Consider the following 23774-nt stretch of genomic DNA (forward strand, 5'->3'; position numbering starts at 1 on the left):
CCTTTTGGACCTAGACTTGCCGCTTACCATGCGGTAGCAGAGAGAACAGTCCATGAGAAGGGTGGCTGGAGTCTTGAAATGTTTCAATGTTAGGGATGTGGGTTCGATTCACATGGCGGACCAGTACGAAAATGTATGCACTCGCTACTGTAAGTTTCTCTGGATAAGAGCGTCTGCTAAAATTGAAAAAGATTGAATAGACCATTTCAGTTTTCATATAGAAATAAGTTGCATTTGCAAAGTATTTAAAGAAACTGGAAAACATATATAAAGCAAGTATTTTTATTAGCAGATTAACTTTTGTACAGATAATTATCAGTTACAAATGCTGGAAAACACTCAAATACATTTAGTTAAAACAGTTTGACAAAAGTAGTGCACTGGGCCTTTACTAGCCTGTATTAGTGGATCGATACAGACTTCTTCAGTGGGGGCAATTCATCTTTCCCCCCTTGGCATAAAACATTTAATAAATCACTGCACCCCCAAACTACTTTCCACGGCTATGTCTGTATATAGTTTGTATTTCCGGTTTTCATTTTCATTCCTGTTACAATTTGCACGTGACAAAGACTTGCACAATATTGGCGAGCCTAAACAAATGGCAAACACTAACAGTTGATTGCCAGGAAATGTGCTTCGGTCATCAAGTGCAATGTGTCAACAGATTGAAAATACAAGTGACAGAACCTATTGGCACCGCAAAAAGTCTGGTAAACAGCGCTTTCCTGTGGATACCCTATCTCCACCTACCGCCAAAAGGACCGACAGCATGTACAACCGGTAAAGTAAGTGTAAATATAATTTTATTTAATATTCTACCTTGTAAAGACTAATGAGTCTTTTTTACAGCGACTTCTTTTAGACTGATATTCATGTAGTAACCATGGTAACAGTCTGATGTTTAGGCAAGGAAAGGCATAGTAGATGAACAAAGCTGCCAAAAAGAACAACATGAGTGGGAATGACGAGTAGGTGTTGAGAGCCCCCAGAGTGGTTGATATGATAATGACATTGAGTTGCTGGGCAGCATTTGACTCACCTTGTTATTCTATAGGCTGACATTGTGTCTGCTGTGTAGGTGTCCAGCTGAATTTCCAACATATCTCCTCTGTTGTGAAGAGACATATTTAAGAAATGTAAAAGATACACGAAAACGGAACATTGCTGATGGACATGCATGAAATACCAATTTCTCACACTCATTAACAGTCAACTGCATCTGAAGGAGCCCAGTGTAGAGTAGATGTAAACAGGAGGGGCTAATCACACCTGATCTTCTGCATGATGATCTCACATTTGGCCTCAAAGTACTCAAACTGTTTCCTGTCAAGTTATTTCTGGGCTTTTAGCCTGTGGTCAAGGATAAGTGACTGGAGAATCTGAATGCATCCTAACAGCTCCTGGAGAAAACACGTTGATCGTGAGTGAAGGTCGCAACACGTGAGACAAACCTAAGAATACATCAAACCAAGTGTTGAGAGTCTCTTACAGAGAGGTAGCAGGGAGTCTGCTTTTGCAGCAGGGCGGCACTCACGGCTCTTCCCCTTCAGACTCTCTGCTCTTTTCCTTTCACTTTCCAGAAGGCCAGACAAGCGAGACAGCTTCATGTTCTTCAGCCTTTCACTCTCACCCTCTGCCCAAGAAAGCAGAGGAGTGGTATATGTTTCACCATTCACACACATGCAGGTGAGCGGCTATACCATAAAGCCAGATACTGCCACATTTGCTAAAGACATTCGGTGTCCATTACATAGTAAGACACACACATACTGTCATATGTAAAATCGTATTTATGCTACATATCTACGTTTTGGTAAAAGTCTGGTGTCTCTTTACCCCATTCAGGCTGATAGTAGGACTGGAAACACATCTCCCAGAGATTTCTAATTCTCTGGGCAGTTAGTTTCATTTTCCACATATCCTGTTTAGCGAAACATAGCGTTTAGCGAAGTCCAAGAAATAAAACATGTTTATTCAGTGATCTCTAGGGGTTACCAGAGCTCTAGAAGAGCAGTGTGAGTGTGATACTGTACATAAATAGGAAAAGCACTCTGTGATAAGACAAAAGGCTTGTCACTGCATTGCAGAGGAAGAGTTTATAGCGTTTCACTGTATTTTTACACCTGTTGCATCCTGGGCAAGCGATAAACTTGGATTTGATTAGTTGTTGCCGGTGCGTGGGAATTATTTGAAAATTGCTGGATATTTTTATTTATTTATTTTTAAACACACGCTGCACCTGCCAGTATAATTTGTGCTAATGGATCTTAAAGAAGAAGTTTCATTTTTTCCAACCAAATCACAATTTTTATGTAACTAGCATGTTATTCAAGGGTCCAGACACCTTTTGTGATTTATATAACATTGCGGATATAGTTCAGAATGACACAATTTCATGTATACAACATCTAAAGACCTGCATCACAACACTGAGAGCTTTGCTGTTTCTAAAATTACGTATCTGGGTGTTTTTGGAGCCTTGGTTCTTTTTTTTTCCCCGGGCCCCCCTTACTACACAACGACGATGAGAAAAGGATTAGCTGTTTGGGGTAAGTTTCTCAAAAACATGTGAAATCACACAAAAGGTGTCGGCACCCTTCTATAACATACCATTTTAATATCTTTTTTTGAATTGGTTATAAAAAGAACTCGTGCTTTAAGTATCAGCCTCACGGACAAAGTGTACCTACCTCCTCTTGTGGCATCAGCTACAGCACCTGTTGGAGACTCAGTCCTAGGACAGGAGGTTGGTCCTGGCTGGTGGTGTCACTAGGGTCCAACTACCTGACACACTAGGCCACCACCAGACACTGCTCCACAGTCTCATAAAACTGCCAGGGGGAAACAAGATTTAGGTTTATTCTAACATTATACAGTACTTTGGATGATCAATGTAAACAAAAAGTAACCTTTCGGAAATCAAATTCACTTGGGTGGTTAAACTACTTCCCCAATGATCTACTTGTATCTAGGCCTATAGACATTATTTGTGCATTAATAGGTGTAACCTTAAAGAGGGATTATGGTACTAAGTGTACTGTGTGTTGCTCTGCCAGACACACAACGAGAATAGAGCAGTCTAGAGTTATATATAGTAGAGTCCATTCAGCAATGAGCAATGAGTACTGTTCTGTATTATACAGTGTCGTCCTCTGGAGGCACAGTGGAGTGATGCTTTCTGACACAGTGCTCCTGGATCATCTCCTGCAGTAGCCTGTACAGCCTCTCTGAACACAGCCCATTAAACCTCTGTCTGCAGGTCCCTCTCAGCCTGGATTAAAACAACATAATCTCAGTCATTTAAAGCGATTCACACAACACGCACCCACACACAGAGTAGTCCAAGTCCATAACATGGTCTTAAATAGCAACAACAACTCTAGTACTGTAATAACACAACAACTATGTCATTGCTTAAAGTAGAACCACAATTGTATTATTATGAGAGGGACAAATTAATACTCTTGGATGCACCAGAATCTTTAAATGCGGTCCTGAGACATGTACTTTATAGTAATGGGTTAATTCTTACAATCAGGCTTGAGAGAGCAAAGTTTTGAGCACATGAAGATGATAAGTTGTTTGTGTGTAATACCTTCTCCAGCTCTCTCTTCAGTGTAACAGTAAGGCTGAGGCGGTCCACATGCTGTGACAGCGTTACCAGGAGCTTGCAGAATAGAGGATTCTCGGTCAGGCCTTCTGTCAGCTGACACAGTGGGAATGAGGCGAGGACATGAAAGACAAGTTGTTACTGGTTACAGGTAAAAACATTCATAATGATAGCAGTCAAAAGGTTTGGACACACCTACTCATTCAAGGGTTTTTCTTGACCTTTACTATTTTCTACATTGTAGAATAATAGTGAAGACATCAAAACTATGAAATAACACATATGGAATCATGTAGTAACCCAAACAAATGTTAAACAAAGGTTAAAAAAAAACGAATAAAAACAGTGTGGGGATGCTTTGCTGATGCACACTCTTGGCATTCTCTCACTTCATGAGGTAGTCACCTGGAATGATTTTCCAACAGCCTTGAAGGAGTTCCCACATATGCTGAGCATTTGTTGGCTGCTTTTCATTCACTCTGCAGTCCAACTCATCCCAAACCATCTCAATTGGTTTGAGGTCGGGTGATTGTGATTGTGGAGGCCAGGTCATCTGATGCAGCACTCCATCACTCTCCTTCTTGGTCAAATAGCCCTTATACAGCCTGGAGGTGTGTTGGCCCCAGCAAGTCTCTTCTTCTTATTGGTGTCCTTTAGTAGTGGTTTCTTTGCAGCAATTTGGCCTGATCCACTCAGTCTCCCCTGAACAGTTAATGTTGAGATGTGTCTGTTATTTGAATTCTGTGAAGCATTTATTTGGGCTGCAATCTGAGGTCCAGTTAACTCTAATGACCTTATCCTCTGAAGCAGATCCTCATGAGAGCCAGTTTCATCATTGCGCTTGATGGTTTTTGCAACTGCACTTGAAGAAAAATTCAAAGCTCTTGAAATGTTCCGTATTGACTGATATTCATGTCTTAAAGTAATGATGGACTGTCGTTTCTCTTGTATTATTTGAGCTGTTCTTGCCATAATATGGACTTGGTCTTTTACCAAATAGAGCTATCTTCTGTATACCACCCCTACCTTGTCACAACACAACTGATTGGCTCAAACACATTAAGAAGGAAATAAATTCCACAAATTAACAAGGCACACCTGTTAATTGAAATGCATTCCAGGTGACTACCTCATGAAGCTGGTTGAGATAATGCCAAGAGTGTGCAAAGCTGTCATCTAAAAGTCTTTGCTAGGTAAAGCCCCGCCTTATCTCAGCTCACTGGTCACTATAGCAGCACCCACCCGTAGCACGCGCTCCAGCAGGTATATTTCACTGGTCACCCCCAAAGCCTATTCCTACTTTGGCTGCCTTATCTCCCTCACTAACTTTAAGCACCAGCTGTCAGAGCAGCTCACAGATCACTGCACCTGTACATAGCCCATATGTAAATAGCCCAACTTCCTCATCCCAATACTGTTATTTATTTTTGCTCCTTTGCACCCCAGTATCACTACTTGCACATTTATCTTCTGCACATCTATCACTCCAGTGTTTAATTGCTAAATTGTAATTATTTTGCCACTATGGCCTATGTATTGCCTTACATCCCCTATCTTACCTCATTTGCACACACTGTATATAGACTTTTTTTTCTGACTGTATGTTTGTTTATTCCATGTGTAACTCTGTTTTGTTGTTTGTGTCGCACTGCTTTGCTTTATCCTGGCCAGGTCGTGGTTGTAAATGAGAACTTGTTCTCAACTAGCCTACCTGGTTAAATAAAGGTGAAATATATAAAAAGAAATTAAGCTGTCAAGGCAAAGGGTAGCTACTTTGAAGGATCTCAAATATAAAATATATTTTGATTTGTTTAACACTTTTTTGGTTACATGATTCCATATGTGTTATTTCATAGTTTTGATGTCTTGACTATTATTCAAACTTTTGACTGCTACTGTATGGTTTGAGGCATGATACGATACCCCCAGGATTTAACACTACAAGACTTCTCAAACATTTTCTTAACAAACAGTTTAGATAGGACGTCTAGAAAGAGGGCAATGTACACTGTTGTGTAATGTTAGCTCATTTAGTTACTAACAATGACATTGACATCAGAAATAGGCTGACACTTTACTTTTAGAATACCTTGTTGATGCAAGTTGTATCCTTTTCCCAGTGATCGAACCCTCGCAGAATCACGAGTGGACATCAGTTGACCAAAGCCCCTTACTCACTTGACATACAAAGGCGCTCGTGGATGAACGTAGCGCTACCACGATGATAAAAAAGGATATATGATACAGGTCTACGGTTATCAAAAGTACACAAAACTAGCCTAGAAATCCTTGGTGAGCTGGCTAGCTGTGCCGTCGTATGCTGATAAAGATAACGTAAACTGTATGTCACCTGATAAACGGTTTCGTTGCAATTTAACAGAAGATAGGCAGCTACTGTTAAACAGATTGTAACGGTTGTTTACACAAGTGGTGAGCACAACAAATTGACGATATCAGGGTCGTCACTAGTTACCACAGCCACAAAGTAATAAACCTAGCCTATTTCTACAATTTATCTGCTTAAAATGTGATTTTAAACCTAACTCTATTCTTAACTCTAAACTTACCACACTACCTTATGCCTCACCTTAAATACAATTTTACTAAATGTTTAATTCATTTTTACGATTTGGCCAATTCTGAGTTTGTGGCTGTGCTATCTAATGGAACGCCGCTATCGGCGATTACCCCGCCTCTGCAAACAGTCAGCTGATTGGTTAATGCGGTAGAAAAGGAAGACAAATCTTTTAGAACAGGGTCCGTGCTAATTGGGATCCTTGGGACGTCACAACCACCCCACATCCTAACCCCTACCGTTAACCGAACGTTGAGAAAATAATTGGCCCAAGGCAAGAACCTATTTCCGACCCCTTATTTACACTATTCTAGTTAACGGGTATGGGGGGGAGGGCGTGGTCTCATATGAGATTCTATACAGGAAATAAATTAAATCTACTTTCACCCCTGCCTGACCCTAACGTCCCAAGGATTCCAGATAGCACAGATCCTTATGTACAATTTACCTGATGTAACAACTAACTTTGATTACCTTTTTTTTGCCTACCATCATCATGTTATACAATTCACTATATGGCACTGGTTTTAGTTCACTACTTCCCTTGCACAAGTATTAGGTTTGGGTTTACTGTAATGTAGTACAATTTAGATTACAGTGGTACTGAAATTGGAAAATGACCCCCAAATGACTGTCAATTCAATACACCAACTACATTTCTTTGTATGACACCGGCATTTCACGTAATTGGGACTTGACACATTGACACCTAACCTATCAGCGTCGTACAGTAAAGCATGAATCATGACGTTCACTTGACCAAACGTGTGCAAATCAGCAGCGGCCAGCATGTCTGGTGCTGCCAATGAACGCGTTCCAACGAACTGCTGTCTGGCCAATGGGAAGCCTCCACGATGGGGAAGAAGTGACGGCTTATATACGGAGAGCACCGTTCATTAAACATTATTTTACAGACTCACAATCGTAGGGGTTTCTGAAGAACACAGGCTGTGAAGCAAATAACTTCCGTTGAGATAAACCCCAAAGGAAGACTCCATCGAATTATTTACAAAGGTATGTGAATTAAACGCAAGTTAGCTCAAAATAAAGATTCAATTTTACATAAATGCCAAAGGGAGCTTTTTTGGGGGGGCTAGTTTCCTGTTTAACTCAAATTGGCTAGCTGACCAGCAGGTTATCCAGAAATTAAATGGACCATTTAACTAATTTATATCTGAACATGAAGATTGCTTAACAACAGTTTAGCTACCCTTTTAAATTGTCTGTCTTTCGTCAGCTAGTTAACGTTAGCCATCATGCTTGAAAAAGGTCAGCCAGTTTGGTAGCTAATTTACCTCGCTAGCTTGCACGCCTTTTGAAACCGGTGTCTCCAATTGGTCAAGCATCAGCAGCTAACTAACCACTAGCTCTAGTTTAAATCCCTATTATATGGCGATGTTAGCTAGCCAACCACTAGATATTCGTATTTTTTAAAAGTTTTTTTTCCTTTTTTTTTATTTTAAACAAAACATCGCCAAATGTTTTAATTACCAAATGTAATGTTGGCTTCATTTGGGCACATTTATTACCGGTAGTCTTGTGCGCCACCCATTAACCCACATGCTAAGTTTGTTAGCATGTGGGCTACCCTCGGTCTGGCCTAGGAGTCTACACACACCAGTATGCACCGTCATGTCTGCATCAGAGGGCCAAATTAACTCGTTCCGTTTGATGTACAAGGATGAAAGGCCTACACCGTGAACTAGGCAACAACATTTATAGTGTCTTGACTTTCTCTTTTTGACAGTACTTCAGAGTTGCGTGAACAGACACAGAATAGAGATGAGGCTTTTGTGCGTGGTTCTGCTGGTCGCCAGCAGTGTTTTTGCCGATGATGAAGACAAGCGGGAAAGTGTGGGAACCGTGGTTGGCATCGACTTGGGGACCACCTATTCCTGGTAAGCATTTTGCAATAGCAAATGTAATCTTAGGTCTCATACTCCCAATCATTTGGCTAAAGGACTCTAGCGTATCATGTGATATAGTTGACACTTTCCATGGGTCTCATCTATATGCTTCCTTTTTTCCAGTGTTGGTGTGTTCAAGAATGGCCGTGTTGAGATCATTGCCAACGACCAGGGAAACCGCATCACTCCATCCTATGTGGCCTTCACCGCAGAGGGGGAGCGTTTAATCGGTGACGCCGCCAAGAACCAGCTCACCTCCAACCCCGAGAACACAGTTTTTGATGCCAAGAGACTGATTGGCCGTGCCTGGACTGATTCTGCTGTACAGCATGACATCAAGTACTTCCCCTTCAAGGTGAGCCCAAACAAACACACCCCCTGCCCTAATCTCCTGAAGCACTCACTATGCAAATAATATACTACTTATTCAGCATGTAACTATGCTAAAGTAGCTCTGAAATTGTTTTTAGAGGAGAAATGCTTAATGGTGATTACTTAAATCTTCTAGGTTATCGAGAAGAAGAGCAAGCCCCATATTCAGGTGGACATCGGTGGAGGTCAGCTCAAGACCTTCGCTCCAGAGGAGATCTCTGCCATGGTTCTCACCAAGATGAAGGAAACCGCCGAGGCTTACCTGGGAAAGAAAGTGACACATGCTGTGGTCACTGTCCCCGCCTACTTCAATGACGCCCAGCGTCAGGCCACCAAGGATGCTGGAGTCATCGCCGGCCTGAATGTCATGAGGATCATCAACGAACCGTAAGTGTGTTGGTCTTCACAATGCAGAAACTGAATCAACATTAGAATGACTGGCCCAATATTTAAATCACTGCAAATATATGCCAAGACCGTGCTGGTTACATCTGTTTACCCCTTCTATTCCAGAACTGCAGCTGCCATCGCCTACGGCCTGGACAAGAAGGACGGTGAGAAGAACATCCTGGTGTTCGACCTGGGCGGCGGCACCTTTGATGTTTCCCTCCTGACCATCGACAACGGCGTGTTTGAGGTAGTCGCCACCAACGGCGACACCCACTTGGGAGGAGAGGACTTTGACCAGCGTGTCATGGAGCACTTCATCAAGCTGTACAAGAAGAAGACCGGTAAGGACGTGCGCAAGGACAACCGTGCTGTGCAGAAGCTGCGTCGTGAGGTGGAGAAGGCCAAGAGAGGCCTGTCTGCCCAGCACCAGGCTCGCATTGAGATTGAGTCCTTCTTCGACGGAGAGGACTTCTCAGAGACCCTGACCCGTGCCAAGTTTGAGGAGCTCAACATGGTAAGTTGGTTCTAATGACCATAAAACAGTGACACTGCTGGCCCATTGATCTTGGAACATCCAATTCAAATTGAAAATGCATTCATGGAACCTCTTTTAATTTGCCATTTGTATTACTTGTCTATCAGGACCTGTTCCGTTCCACCATGAAGCCCGTGCAGAAGGTGATGGAGGACTCTGACTTGAAGAAGACCGACATTGACGAGATTGTCTTGGTGGGTGGCTCTACCCGTATCCCCAAGGTCCAGCAGCTGGTGAAGGAATTCTTCAATGGCAAGGAGCCCTCTAGGGGCATAAACCCTGACGAGGCTGTGGCCTATGGAGCTGCCGTGCAGGCTGGAGTGCTGTCTGGAGAGGAGGACACAGGTGGGTCTTGGTCCATGTGCTTACGCCATGCACTATGCTAAGGCTATACCCTGAGGTATCTTCATATTTCATTATTTATACATAAGGAAATGTTGGTTAGATTTTAAACCAAACAATGGATACCTACAGGTCATAAAACATCAGTGCTGTTCCTATTATGTTTATCACAGCAGTTACATTTTGATCACAACTAATGGTTTCCTGTCTTGTCCATCAGGTGACCTGGTTCTTCTGGATGTGTGCCCCCTGACCCTGGGTATTGAGACTGTGGGAGGAGTCATGACCAAGCTGATCCCCAGAAACACTGTGGTGCCAACCAAGAAGTCCCAGATCTTCTCTACCGCCTCTGACAACCAGCCCACTGTCACCATCAAAGTTTACGAGGGTATGTTCCTTTGATTAATCGCTGCCCCTTGTTGCTACATCCATAAATGGTGTTTTACACAGTAAAGAATGACAAGATTGGATCTGTTTAACATTCTGCTTCTCTCCTTCATCCAGGTGAGCGTCCCCTGACCAAAGACAACCACCTGCTGGGAACCTTCGACCTGACTGGCATCCCCCCCGCACCTCGTGGTGTGCCCCAGATCGAGGTCACCTTCGAGATTGATGTCAACGGCATCCTGCGCGTCACAGCTGAGGACAAGGGAACAGGCAACAAGAACAAGATCACCATCACCAATGACCAGAACCGTCTGACTCCCGAGGACATTGAGCGCATGGTCAACGATGCTGAGCGATTCGCTGACGAGGACAAGAAGTTGAAGGAGCGCATTGATGCCCGCAACGAGCTTGAAAGCTATGCCTACTCGCTCAAGAACCAGATCGGCGACAAGGAGAAGCTGGGCGGCAAGCTGTCAGCCGAGGACAAGGAAACCATAGAGAAAGCAGTAGAGGAGAAGATTGAGTGGATGGAGTCTCACCAAGAGGCTGAGCTGGAGGACTTCCAGGCAAAGAAGAAGGAGCTGGAAGAGGTGGTGCAGCCGATCGTCAGCAAGCTTTACGGAAGTGCAGGTGGACCCCCGCCTGAGGGAGGAGAAGAAGAGGGAGAGGCAGATCAGGGTGACAAGGATGAGTTGTAAGGCTGTCTGGAGTGGCACAGATGTACATATTGGACATAAAATGTTAAGAAAAGGGGCTGCAAAAACGCAACCATGAATCTGCTGGAAAGACTTGTGAAATATTGTTTCAATGTGAGGGACGTTCTCTTCGCTGAGTGGCGGAGGTATACTAGTCGGCCTGTTCGAGGCTCGCTGCTGTTCTCAGGCAGTTTGAAAAGGAGTTCTCTAGGGGGAGGGTTTAGTGGGGTGGGTGCTAGACTGGGGTTTCTGGGTGAATGGGTAACATGTTCACAAGCAATGTTAACAAGTTATTTATTGAATCTGGTCATTGTAGAAATTACTTTCTACTGTAAAGACATTGAAATAAATGTTTGATACAAATGTCTTTGATTTGTCTCTGATATTATTCTGCATCAATTTACACCTGTGTAATCATATGTTAATGAGACACCACAACGGATGTTGGCTGTGTGCAGCGGGTAGACGTCCTATTGCCTCTGACCACAGAACATCGACTAATTTTGTGTAAATGTCCAAACTATTCCATGTTTAAAATTCATATGTAACTGTGAGGTATAAATTGGGGGTCTGCACCATAATACCATCTGTGACCGCCTCAATGGCACTGCCCATGCTATCCATTTTGAAGTAGTCAATTTGCTGATTTCCCTCCCGACAAACCGATTGGATATGACTTCAGGAGGGATCAGCTAATGTAGTTTAACATCCCACAGTTGACTAAATGTTAAGCGCTCTATGGCAGGGCTCAAACCCTCTTCCTGGAGAGATACCTTCCTGTAGATTTTCACTCCAACCACACTTAACCAAGTGCAGTTTTTCCAGCAAATTATTAGGGCTGTTGCTCTCCAGGAACAGGGTTGGAGAATCCTGTGTGCATCTGCCATGCAACACCATTTTGCATAGCTACTTGTAGTTCCGTATGTATGTGGGGTGTAAATTAAGCTCTACTGGCACTGAACCAAAATTGATCCATGATCAGCTTATGACAATGGTTGGATTTATTTGAAAAAGGTGGTGCTAAAATGAACTGCAACAATTATTGACCAATAGTTAAACATACACAGTATTTCCCAGAGCAGTAGCTATCAAGGTCATGTTAAGACAGTTACAACACAGTCACTGTGTATGACCCCCTGAGTGTCCATCCCTCCAAACACAAATGCCAGCTGTACGGTCCCTGACGCTGAGGAGCTCTGGGCCTGGTCTCTCTCTCCACTAGTGTGCTCAGGCCTTACTCTCCAGGGTAGGACACACATGGAGTGGTCCAGTCTGTTGGGTGGCATGTTCCCTTCAAACCTCAACAGGGTCCAGCGCTGTTTGTCTGCACAGGATGAGAAGAGAAACAAGATCCTCAAGGTACATTAGTATCCCAAAACAGTATGGCTGTCAGTAAATATTCTCTCCAGGATAGATGCAACAGTGACTTGTGTGGCAATTATTACATCTGAACATAGAAACATGACACAATATACAGACAACTTGGATGGAAAATTGCGGCCAATATTGCCATATCTTCAATTTAAGCCTACTAGAAAGTGTGTGCCCTCAGGTCTGGAGGTAGGCAAAAGACATTCCAATACCTTGGAATAAAAATGCCCTTTGAGTGGCTCAAATAGCCGACCAATCAGCCTGTTACCAACACTTAGTAAAGTTTTGGAAAAATTTGTGTTTGACCAGATACAATGCAATTATACAGTAAACAAATTCAACATTCAACAACCACAGCACTTACACGATTGGCTGATAGAAAGATTGTGGGGGTTGTTTTGTTTAGACTTCAGTGAGGCTTTTGACATTATCGATCATATTCTGCTGCTGGAAAAATGTATGTGTCATGGCTTTACACCCCCTGCTACATTGTGGATAAAGAGTTACCTATCTAACAGAACACAGAGGGTGTTCTTTAACTTCTCTAGGGTAGGGGGCAGCATTTGGAATTTTGGATGAAAAGCGTGCCCAAATTAAACTGCCTTCTACTCAGGCCCAGAAGATAGGATATGCATATAATTTGTAGATTTGGATAGAAAACACTCGAAAGTTTCCAAAACTTAAATTAATGTCTGGGAGTATAACAGAACTAATTTGGCAGTGAAAACCTGAGAAAATCCATTCAGGAAGTAGGATGTTTGTTTGTTGTAGTTTTCTATTCAATGCCATTACAGTATCCATTGACATAGGACTCAAATTGCAGTTCCAATGCCTTCCACTAGATGTCAACAGTCTTTAGAAATGGTTTCAGGCTTGTATTCTGAAAAATGAGGGAGTAAAAGCAGTCTGAATGAGTGGACCCTGCCGTGTCACAGAGCTTTTTCATGCGCATGACCGAGAGAGTGCCTTTCTTATTTACCTTTTATATTGACAACGTTCTTGTCCAGTTGAAATATTATAGATTATTTAGGCTAAAAACAACCTGAGGAGTGAATTTAAACATCGTTTGACATGTTTCTATGAACTTTAAGGATACATGTTGGATTTTTTTTGTCTGCCTGTTGTGACTGCATTTGAGCCTGTGGATTACTGAAGAAAACGCGCAAACAAAACAGAGGTTTTCGGATATAAAGAGAGACTTTATCAAACAAAAGGAACATTTATGGAATAAATGAATGTCATCTGAGTGCAACCATATGAAGATCATCAAAGGTAAGTGATTAATTTGATCTCTATTTCTAACTTGTGTAACTCTTCTACTGGTTACTGTTTGTTACTGTTTGTAATGATTTGTCTGCTGGGCTATGTACTCAAATAATTGTAAGGTATGCTTTCGCGGTAAAGCATTTGTAAAATCTGACACCGTGGTTGGATTCACAAGAAGTTAATCTTTAAACCTATGTAAAATAGTTGTATCTTTTCAGAATTTTTATAATGAGTATTTCTGTATTTGAATTTGGCGCTCTGCAATCTCACTGGATTTTGGCCAGGCGGGATGCTCCCACATACCCTAGAGGGGTTAATGGAAGCCTCTCCAACATAATCCAGGAAGAATCAGGAATTCCCCGGGGCAGCTGTCTAGGGCCCTTACTTTTTTCAATCTTTACAAATGACATGCCACTGGCATTGAGCAAAGCCAGTGTCTCTATGTATCCGGATGACTCAACACTATACACGTCAGCTACTACAGCGACTGAAATGCCTGCAACACTTAACAAAGAGCTGCAGTTCATTTCAGAATGTGTGGCAAGGAATAAGTTCATCCTAAATAATTCAAAAACTAAAAGCATTGTATTTGGGACAAATCATTCACTAAGCCCTAGACCTCAACTAAATCTTGAAATACATCATGTGGAAATTGAGCAAGTTGATTGTCATGGTCAAAATATATTAATACAACAGTAACTAAGATTGAAAGAAGTCTGTCCATAATAAAGTGCTGCTCTGTCTTAACAGCACTATCAACAAGGCAGGTCCTACAGGCCATAGTTTTGTCGCACCTGTACTACTGTTCAGTCGTGTGGTCAGGTGCCACAAAGAGGGACTTAGGAAATTGCCATTGGCTCAGAACAGGGTAGCACGTCTGGCCCTAGGATGTACAGAGAGCAAATATTAATAATATGCATGTCAATCTCTCTTGGCTCAAAGTGGAGGAGAGATTGACTTCATCACTACTTGTCCAGAACAGACTGTGGGAGGCACACAGTACTACATAGAGGCTTGACTACATGGAACTCTATTCCACATCAGGTAACTGATGCAAGCAGTATAATCAGATTGAAAAAAAAACAGACAAAACTACACCTTATGGAACAGCGGGGACTGTGAAGCAACATAAACATAGAGGCAGCACATGTACACACACATGATAACATACGCACGAAACACACACATACACATGGATTTTGTGTTGTATATATGTGGTAGTGGAGTACGGGCCTGAGGGCACGCACTTAGTGTGTTGTGAAATCTGTTTTGAATGCATTGTAATGTTTTTAAAATGGTATAACAGCCTTCATTTTGCCAGACCTTGGCAGCAGCTAATGGGGATCCAGAATAAATACCACGTTCATTAAACATTCCAAAGTAGATATTTTTTGGCCTCACCACACTGAAATCTGTACATTGCATTGCTGGCCCCTTCTGGGGTCATCCCTCCAAAGATGTAGATGTTCTTTCCGAGGGCCACAGCCGAGTGGGCAGCCACCCCCGGGGGGATGTCTCCTTTGGCTTGGACCTTCTCCCACTTCATACTGCCTAGATAAAGTGTAGCACCAAATAGTTAACAGGACCAGCCATACCACTTCTCATGCCAACATAGAATGAGAGATTTCACTGGAACTACATTTGAGTCATTTAGCAGACTTCCAATTAGTGCATTCATCTTAAGATAGCTAGGTGAGACAACATCACAATCGTATCAAGTACATTTTCCCTCAACAAACTATTTATCAGCAAAATCAGTGATAGTAGGAAGTGCCTTTTTTGTAGGGAGAGGGGCGTCGGGAAAGTTATTTAAGATACTCTTCAAAGAGGTAGGGTTTCAGACGTTTTTGGAAGATGGGCAGGGACTTCGCTTTCCTGACTTTAGGGGGAAGTTTGTTCCACCAGAGAGCCCCATAGTGGAGGTGTCATAACACCCATAAAACCTAGTGGTCAAACAGGGAAATGGTTCCAATCGTTTTTACACCATTCATTTTTCCCATAGGGATTTTAGAAAAACATCAAATAGGGCTGTTTCTTGTGAAGGCTTACCCTGGTGGCAGTTTGCTAACCATGTAAATATCGAGCTGACTTTTATCAATATATTCAGCTCTATTTATTCTGATTCAAAAATGCTAATTAGCATCAAAGTAGACTTCATTACGACGTTAAGGCTAATCTGAAGATGGTGCTGGCTAAAGCTAAAACTGGCGAGTGTAGAGAGTATAGAGATATTGTTATCCACGTCGGCACCAACGATGTTAGGATGAAACAGTCAGAGATCACCAAGCGCAACATAGCTTCTGCGTGCATATCAGCTAGAAAGATGTGTCGGCATCGAGTAATTGTCTCTGGCCCCCACCCAGTTAGGGGGAGTGATGAGCTCTACAGCAGAGTCTCACAACTCAATCGCTGGTTGAAAACTGTTTTCTGCCCCTCCCAAAAGTTAGAATTTGTAGATAATTGGCCCTCTTTCTGGGACTCACCCACAAACAGGACCAAGCCTGACCTGCTGAGGAGTGACGGACTCCATCCTAGCTGGAGGGGTGCTCTCATCTTATCTACCAACATAGACAGGGCTCTAACTCCTCTAGCTCCACAATGAAATAGGGTGCAGGCCAGGCAGCAGGCTGTTAGCCAGCCTGCCAGCAAAGTGGAGTCAGTGTAGTCAGCTCAGCTATAACCATTGAGACCGTGTCTGTGCCTCGACCTAGGTTGGGCAAAACTAAACATGGCAGTGTTCGCCTTAGCAATCTCACTAGGATAAAGACCACCTCCATTCCTGTCATTACTGAAAGAGATCATGATACCTCACATCTCAAAATAGGGCTACTTAATGTTAGATCCCTTACTTCAAAGGCAATTATAGTCAATGAACTAATCACTGATCATAATCTTGATGTGATTGGCCTGACTGAAACATGGCTTAAGCCTGATGAATTTACTGTTTTAAATGAGGCCTCACCTCCTGGCTACACTAGTGACCATATCCCCCGTGCATCCCGCAAAGGCGGAGGTGTTGCTAACATTTACGATAGCAAATTTCAATTTACAAAAAAAAAAAAGACGTTTTCGTCTTTTGAGCTTCTAGTCATGAAATCTATGCAGCCTACTCAATCACTTTTTATAGCTACTGTTTACAGGCCTCCTGGGCCATATACAGCGTTTCTCACTGAGTTCCCTGAATTCCTATCGGACCTTGTAGTCATAGCAGATAATATTCTAATCTTTGGTGACTTTAATATTCACATGGAAAAGTCCACAGACCCACTCCAAAAGGCTTTCGGAGCCATCATCGACTCAGTGGGTTTTGTCCAACATGTCTCTGGACCCACTCACTGTCACAGTCATACGCTGGACCTAGTTTTGTCCCATGGAATAAATGTGGTGGATCTTAATGTTTTTCCTCATAATCCTGGACTATCGGACCACCATTTTATTACGTTTGCAATTGCAACAAATAATCTGCTCAGACCCCAACCAAGGAACATCAAAAGTCGTGCTATAAATTCACAGACAACACAAAGATTCCTTGATGCCCTTCCAGACTCCCTCTGCCTACCCAAGGACGCCAGAGGACAAAAATCAGTTAACCACCTAACTGAGGATCTCAATTTAACCTTGCGCAATACCCTAGATGCAGTTGCACCCATAAAAACTAAAATAAATTCTCATAAGAAACTAGCTCCCTGGTACACAGAAAATACCCGAGCTCTGAAGCAAGCTTCCAGAAAATTGGAACGGAAATGGCGCCACACCAAACTGGAAGTCTTCCGACTAGCTTGGAAGGACGGTACCGTGCAGTACCGAAGAGCCCTTACTGCTGCTCGATCATCCTATTTTTCTAACTTAATTGAGGAAAATAAGAACAATCCGAAATTCCTTTTTGATACTGTCGCAAAGCTAACTAAAAAGCAGCATTCCCCAAGAGAGGATGACTTTCACTTTAGCAGTGATAAATTCATGAACTTCTTTGAGGAAAAGATTATGATTATTAGAAAGCAAATTACGGACTCCTCTTTAAACCTGCGTATTCCTCCAAACCTCAGTTGTCCTGAGTCTGCACAACTCTGCCAGGACCTAGGATCAAGAGAGACGCTCAAGTGTTTTAGTACTATATCTCTTGACACAATGATGAAAATAATCATGGCCTCTAAACCTTCACGCTGCATACTGGACCCTATTCCAACTAAACTACTGAAAGAGCTGCTTCCTGTGCTTGGCCCTCCTATGTTGAACATAATAAACGGCTCTCTATCCACTGGATGTGTACCAAACTCACTAAAAGTGGCAGTAATAAAGCCTCTCTTGAAAAAGCCAAACCTTGACCCAGAAAATATAAAAAACTATCGGCCTATATCGAATCTTCGCAGCAACTCACTGCCTTCCTGAAGACAAACAATGTATACGAAATGCTTCAGTCTGGTTTTAGACCCCATCATAGCACTGAGACTTGTGAAGGTGGTAAATGACATTTTAATGGCATCGGACCGAGGCTCTGCATCTGTCCTCGTGCTCCTAGACCTTAGTGCTGCTTTTGATACCACATTCTTTTGGAGAGATTGGAAACCCAAATTGGTCTACACGGACATGTTCTGGCCTGGTTTAGATCTTATCTGTCGGAAAGATATCAGTTTGTCTCTGTGAATGGTTTGTCCTCTGACAAATCAACTGTAAACTTCGGTGTTCCTCAAGGTTCCGTTTTAGGACCACTATTGTTTTCACTATATATTTTACCTCTTGGGGATGTTATTCGAAAACATAATGTAAACTTTCACTGCTATGCGGATGACACACAGCTGTATATTTCAATGAAACATGGTGAAGCCCCAAAATTGCCCTCGCTAGAAGCATGTGTTTCAGACATAAGGAAGTGGATGGCTGCAAACTTTCTACTATTAAACTCGGACAAAACAGAGATGCTTGTTCTAGGTCCCAAGAAACAAAGAGATCTTCTGTTGAATCTGACAATTAATCTTAATGGCTGTACAGTCGTCTCAAATAAAACTGTGAAGGACCTCGGCGTTACTCTGGACCCTGATCTCTCTTTTGAAGAACATATCAAGACCATTTCGAGGACAGCTTTTTTCCATCTACGTAACATTGCAAAAATCAGAAACTTTCTGTCCAAAAATGATGCAGAAAAATTAATCCATGCTTTTGTCACTTCTAGGTTAGACTACTGCAATGCTCTATTTTCCGGCTACCCGGATAAAGCACTAAATAAACTTCAGTTCAGTTAGTGATCTTGGCCATGTTCTGTTATAATCTCCACCCGGCACAGCCAGAAGAGGACTGGCCACCCCACATAGCCTGGTTCCTCTCTAGGTTTCTTCCTAGGTTTTGGCCTTTCTAGGGAGTTTTTCCTAGCCACCGTGCTTCTACACCTGCATTGCTTGCTGTTTGGGGTTTTAGGCTGGGTTTCTGTACAGCACTTTGAGATATCAGCTGATGTACGAAGGGCTATATAAATACATTTGATTTGATTTGATTCATGCAAAACTACAAATCCCTGCAAGCTCCTGCACGTCATCTCTAGCTGACACCTTTGCAAACAGGTATTGTGTCAATTTAAAACTTGCAGTTTTAAACAGTTCACAGAATTGAAAGAAATGTAGCCATTATATTCATTACTACATTTAGCTAACATTAGATAGTTATTCCAGAGATTCTGACCTTTGCCTTGATTCGCCAGTCTCCCCCAGATCATCATGGCATTTGTAGTTCTTTATGATAGCCACATTAGCAGTCATTTAGCATTTCATTTTTGGGGGGTAAATACAGGCAAATATGATATAAAAGTCACCCTGTCCTAGAGAGATTAACACAGTAATCAAAACGTCTCGCCAGGGTAAGTCTACAATGAAACAGTCCTTATTTAAAGTGTTTCTAAAATCACCTATGGGAAAAATTTATGGAGGAAAATGGATTAGAACCATTTCCCTGTCTGACCGTTAGGTTTTATGGATATTATGACTCATACTGTGGTACTCTATTGGGGTGCCAGGACAGAGAAGAGCTTTGACTGGGCTAAGCGGGAGCTGCCCGCCCGTAGGGGTGGGAGGGCCAAGGGACAAGAGGTGGAGGAACAAAGTGCTCAGGTTGGTATGTAGGGTTTGAGCATAGCCTGAAGGTAAGAAGGGGTAATCCCCTTTGCTGCTCCTTATGCAAGCACCAGGGTCTTGGAAGATGATGCGAGCTTCAACTGGAGGCCATTCCATTCTATTCTATTGTGTCCTTTATTTCAACAGAGGAAACAATAAAATACACCTAAAGCAGGATCAAGTTCTTCATGTGTATGACTGACTTGAGTACTTACTGGTGTCTAGAGAGTAGATGTCGCTGTAGAACTTCTCTCCTGCCATGCCTCCATGGATATAGATTTTGGGTCCTACCGCTGTCACCACGTGGCCGTGTCTTGCAGGGGGATGTCTGCCCTGTGTGTCTGGCTGAGACCAGGTGCAGGAAACTAAATACGGAGACAGAGGAAAACACTAAATATCTCCTCCTAACTCGAAATTCAGTTGGTTCTTTCTGAAATTTAACTTTAAAGGCTGAATTTGGCCAACAAGCTTGTTGCCTCTAACTACTGAGCTTTTGATACACATTTGGGCTGGTTCCTCTGTAACTGCTGTGTGAATGTGTTCTATTGGCAGACTGATTCATGCGTATTCAACCTGTGTCGAAGACATGAAGGTTGGGGTCCGAGACAGGTGTGGCCCCTGAGTCCCCTCCAGAGAAGACAAACAGTCGGTCCCCGACGCTGGCTGAGTTAGTGTGATACGTCCTGGGACAGGGGGGCGTCCCTTTCACCTCTACACCCTTCCACAACCCACCGTCTGGAAACATAGCAACACAAAACCTCAGAAGACTAAAAGGTATGGGACATTGCTCAGAGCCAGACATGATATGAAGGGGATTGTTACTCTGCAAACACAGCTACTTGACATATTCATTAACTGTTCTATGATACTACGCTCTACAATAATCCACGCAACACATTCTGTTAGATCTATATCTCCCGACTTAGCTACAACAATGTATTCAAATCACACTATACAAATCTCCATACCGGTGAGTTGTAGGTTCTGGACACAGTTGCGGTTGCCACTCTGCTGTGCCCCAGCGAACACCCACGGGCTCTGTGGACAGCTCTCAGGGACAAAGCTGCAGTGTTCATACCGTGCCTCCAGACCCTCCCATTCAGGAATGTCCCACTCGTGACTGTCTGATAGGGTGAGAGGGACAAACATGGAACTGTCAGTCAAAGAATATATCAGAACAGATTGACGTTATTGGTAAGATAATGAGTTGACTCATTGATATGAAATAAAACATTGAAATGATGTGAAACACAATAAAGAGACAGGTGCCAGGCATAATATTGTGTTGATGTGACATTTTGTCTTTACCCAGGTTTATGACATGGGATTCTGAAAAGCTGCCATTAGGGTTGGCTCCTCCTATGATCAGGACTTTCCCTTTGCCATCATCCTCAGAGGGGATGTATATACAGGTGTGGCCCACACTAACTCCTGGACCACCTCCTCTGGGTATCATAGCATACCTGGGGACAAAGACAGGAACACCATGTCATGAATAGCAGACTTGAAAGTCTAGTATAACTTCATCCTAGTTTGTTGAACTGTATGTTTATTTACCACAGTCCTGCTCGTGGTTTATCCTCTGGATCCAGCACAGGAAGTAATTCCATTTTCTGTGGGAGGCATCCATTCAGATGATCAGTTACAATGAGGATCAGATCAGTTCAGGCATAAACCGGACCATTGTGTCCACTAACATTCTGGGGGAGAAAATGCTGCTGCTGTAAAATTAGGCTAGAAGGAATCTCGCGAGGTCATCCTTCCATAATCTCGTCTCGTTGCACAAATAGAAGGTGACATTTATTTGGCTAGGCTGCTGGATGTACCATGCCACACTGGGAAAGTTAAACTAAGGTTTTTCGATCATATTCATTCAATTTGAAAGGAAGACAGATGACAGTTAATTAGCAAACTGATTTTATAAAGCATGAAATCAGAAGCTAACAGTATCGTAGATAGGAAGTTCATTCTCTCACTCACCCACGTTCGAAGGCTCAGTATTATCTGTTGCACGTCGTTTAGCTGCTATTTCAATTATATGATGTATAATATAGCTACATTAATCAATATAAAGACATGTTGACGGTTTAGCTGCACGAAAATATGTACTAGCTGCTTTCCCAACTAGCTAACAACAAAATGTCGTGTCCGCGCGTAAACGACGTAACAGCGCTGTCGTCATGGATATTGCGCAGGTGTGCTGTGCCAATGTGTCCACACGAGGTCACTGTTGTTGCAGGACTAAATATCCCAACACGCACATTACCCAAGAGGATGACTGGGAGGACTACTAATAGAGAGACTGGGAAGATAGCTGCCAGGGAGCTTGGGAACATTGCTTGCATCCGCTATGACATTATCATTGTCCACCCTCCCACCCAAAAGTCTGGAAGTGGTGAGAGAACTCCAGCCCCACATCACACTATTACACTCACAAGTGCCTGATTGTCAAATAAAGTTATTTTCTTGCTTTGTTATTTTTTTCTCTGTCAATATTATGAATATCTCAGATAAGCTACCAAGTAAACCTCCAAAGATGGCCCATATTAGTATATGTAGCCTTAGAAATAACATTAATTTATTGACTATATCTGAGACTTAGATCATTAATTTGATAATACATTAGTAGTGAAACAGGGAGTAGTGATACCCCCACCCCCCTTTTGCCCTCAGAACAGCCTCAATGTGTCTTGCCGATTCATTCTCAGAATGGCACACATACACAATCCACGTCTCAATTGTCCCAAGGCTTAAAAATCCTTCTTTCACCTGTCTCCTCTTTATCTACACCGATTGAAGTGGATTCAACAAGCGACATCAATAAGGTATCATACTGTAGCTTTCACCTGGATTCACCTGGTCAGTCTATGTCATGGAAAGAGCAAGTGTTCTTAGTATTTTGCATACTCAGTGTATAGCTTTGACAGACATACGTACTTGCAATTCCAATGTAACAGAATTACACTTTAACTGGCCATGCTGCTGCTCCAGTTTCAACTTCCACCTGACTGTGCTGCTGCTCCAGTTTCAACTGTTCTGCCTTATTATTATTCGACCATGCTGGTCATTTATGAACATTTGAACATCTTGGCCATATTCTGTTATAATCTCCACCCGGCACAGCCAGAAGAGGACTGGCCACCCCACATAGCCTGGTTCCTCTCTAGGTTTCTTCCTAGGTATTGGCCTTTCTAGGGAGTTTTTCCTAGCCACCGTGCTTCTACACCTGCATTGCTTGCTGTTTGGGGTTTTAGGCTGGGTTTCTGTACAGCACTTTGAGATATCAGCTGATGTACGAAGGGCTATATAAATACATTTGATTTGATTTGATTTGAACTCAGTCTTTTCACTTTAAAATGTCATATAGTCATATAACATTTTTGAAAAACAAATTTGGTGGAAGAACTGTGCAGATGCAAACATTGGTATAGATACTTCAGTGTATGTGTATACACTATCGTTCAAAAGTTTGGGGTCACTTAAAAATTCTTGTTTTTTAAAGAAAAACATTTTGTTGTCCATTAAAATAACATCAAATTGATCAGAAATACAGTATATACATTGTTAATGTTGTAAATGACTATTGTAGCTGGAAACAGCAGATTTTTTAAATGGAATATCTACATAGGCGTACAGAGGCCCATTATCAGCAACCATCACTCCTGTATTCCAATGGCACGTTGTGTTAGCTAATCCAAGTTTATAATTTTAAAAGGCTAATTGATCATTAGAAAACATTGTTGTAATGTTAGCACAGCTGAAAACTGTTGCTCTGAATAAAAAAGCAATACAACTGGCCTTCTTTAGACTAGTTGAGTATCTGGAGCATCAGCATTTGTGGGTTCGATTACAGGCTCAAAATGGCCAGAAACAAAGACTTTCTTCTGAAACTCGTCAGTCTATTATTGTTCTGAGAAATGAAGGCTATTCCATGCGAGGAATTGCCAAGAAACTGAAGATCTCGTACAACACTGTGTACTACTCCCTTCACAGAACAGCGCAAACTGGCTCTAACCAGAATAGAAAGAGGAGTGGGAGGCCCCGGTGCACAACTGAGCAAGAGGACAAGTACATTAGAGTGTCTAGTTAGAGAAACAGATGCCTCACAAGTCCTCAACTGGCAGCTTCACAAAATAGTACCCGCAAAACACCAGTCTCAACGTCAACAGTGAAGAGGCGACTCCAGGATGCTGGCCTTCTCAAGAATAGACTGACGAGTT

General features: G+C 42.5%; 2 protein-coding genes and 1 long non-coding RNA gene across 5 annotated transcripts in view; 1 reads left to right on the top strand and 2 right to left on the bottom strand.

Annotated features, from left to right (window-relative positions):
• Positions 1-266: 266 nt before the first annotated feature.
• On the bottom strand, positions 267-6436 carry LOC116358240 (uncharacterized). Its single transcript, XR_004206114.1, has 4 exons — positions 5703-6436; positions 3599-3709; positions 2694-3274; positions 267-1636 (listed from the first exon to the last, which is right to left on the bottom strand). It is a non-coding gene; the product is annotated as an uncharacterized LOC116358240 (long non-coding RNA).
• A 580-nt stretch (positions 6437-7016) lies between these two features.
• hspa5 (heat shock protein 5) lies at positions 7017-11183 on the top strand. Its single transcript, XM_020465927.2, has 8 exons — positions 7017-7202; positions 7936-8086; positions 8219-8450; positions 8604-8854; positions 8981-9371; positions 9500-9737; positions 9955-10122; positions 10239-11183. The coding sequence occupies exons 2-8, from the start codon at positions 7971-7973 to the stop codon at positions 10817-10819; spliced, it is 1977 nt and encodes a 658-aa protein (XP_020321516.1). The 5' UTR covers positions 7017-7202; positions 7936-7970; the 3' UTR covers positions 10820-11183.
• A 595-nt stretch (positions 11184-11778) lies between these two features.
• The window catches only part of rabepk (Rab9 effector protein with kelch motifs), a 54683-nt gene continuing 42687 nt past the window's right edge, over positions 11779-23774 (bottom strand). The window contains exons 1-8 of one of the 3 annotated variants that reach the window (XM_020465928.2): positions 21535-21734; positions 21112-21167; positions 20863-21017; positions 20523-20678; positions 20128-20289; positions 19770-19919; positions 14855-15004; positions 11779-12140 (exon numbers count right to left, since the gene is read on the bottom strand). In XM_020465928.2, coding sequence (XP_020321517.1) covers positions 11911-12140; positions 14855-15004; positions 19770-19919; positions 20128-20289; positions 20523-20678; positions 20863-21017; positions 21112-21164 — 1056 coding nt within the window. In that variant the 5' untranslated portion in view covers positions 21165-21167; positions 21535-21734 and the 3' untranslated portion in view covers positions 11779-11910. Of the gene's footprint in view, positions 12141-14854; positions 15005-19769; positions 19920-20127; positions 20290-20522; positions 20679-20862; positions 21018-21111; positions 21168-21534; positions 21737-23774 lie in introns of those variants that run through there. The other 2 variants (XM_020465929.2, XM_020465930.2) reach the window with 2 other exon arrangements.

This window comes from Oncorhynchus kisutch, linkage group LG29 (assembly GCF_002021735.2).
Source record: "Oncorhynchus kisutch isolate 150728-3 linkage group LG29, Okis_V2, whole genome shotgun sequence".
In the NCBI taxonomy this organism is placed as follows: Eukaryota; Metazoa; Chordata; class Actinopteri; order Salmoniformes; family Salmonidae; genus Oncorhynchus; species Oncorhynchus kisutch.

Bases quoted from the DNA above. Each gene is read 5' to 3' on its own strand.
- hspa5 (XM_020465927.2), top strand. From the start codon at position 7,971: ATGAGGCTTTTGTGCGTGGTTCTGCTGGTCGCCAGCAGTGTTTTTGCC. The intron at 8,451-8,603 runs GTGAGCCCAAAC...TAAATCTTCTAG, and splicing joins TCAAGTACTTCCCCTTCAAG to GTTATCGAGAAGAAGAGCAA. The intron at 9,372-9,499 runs GTAAGTTGGTTC...CTTGTCTATCAG, and splicing joins AGTTTGAGGAGCTCAACATG to GACCTGTTCCGTTCCACCAT.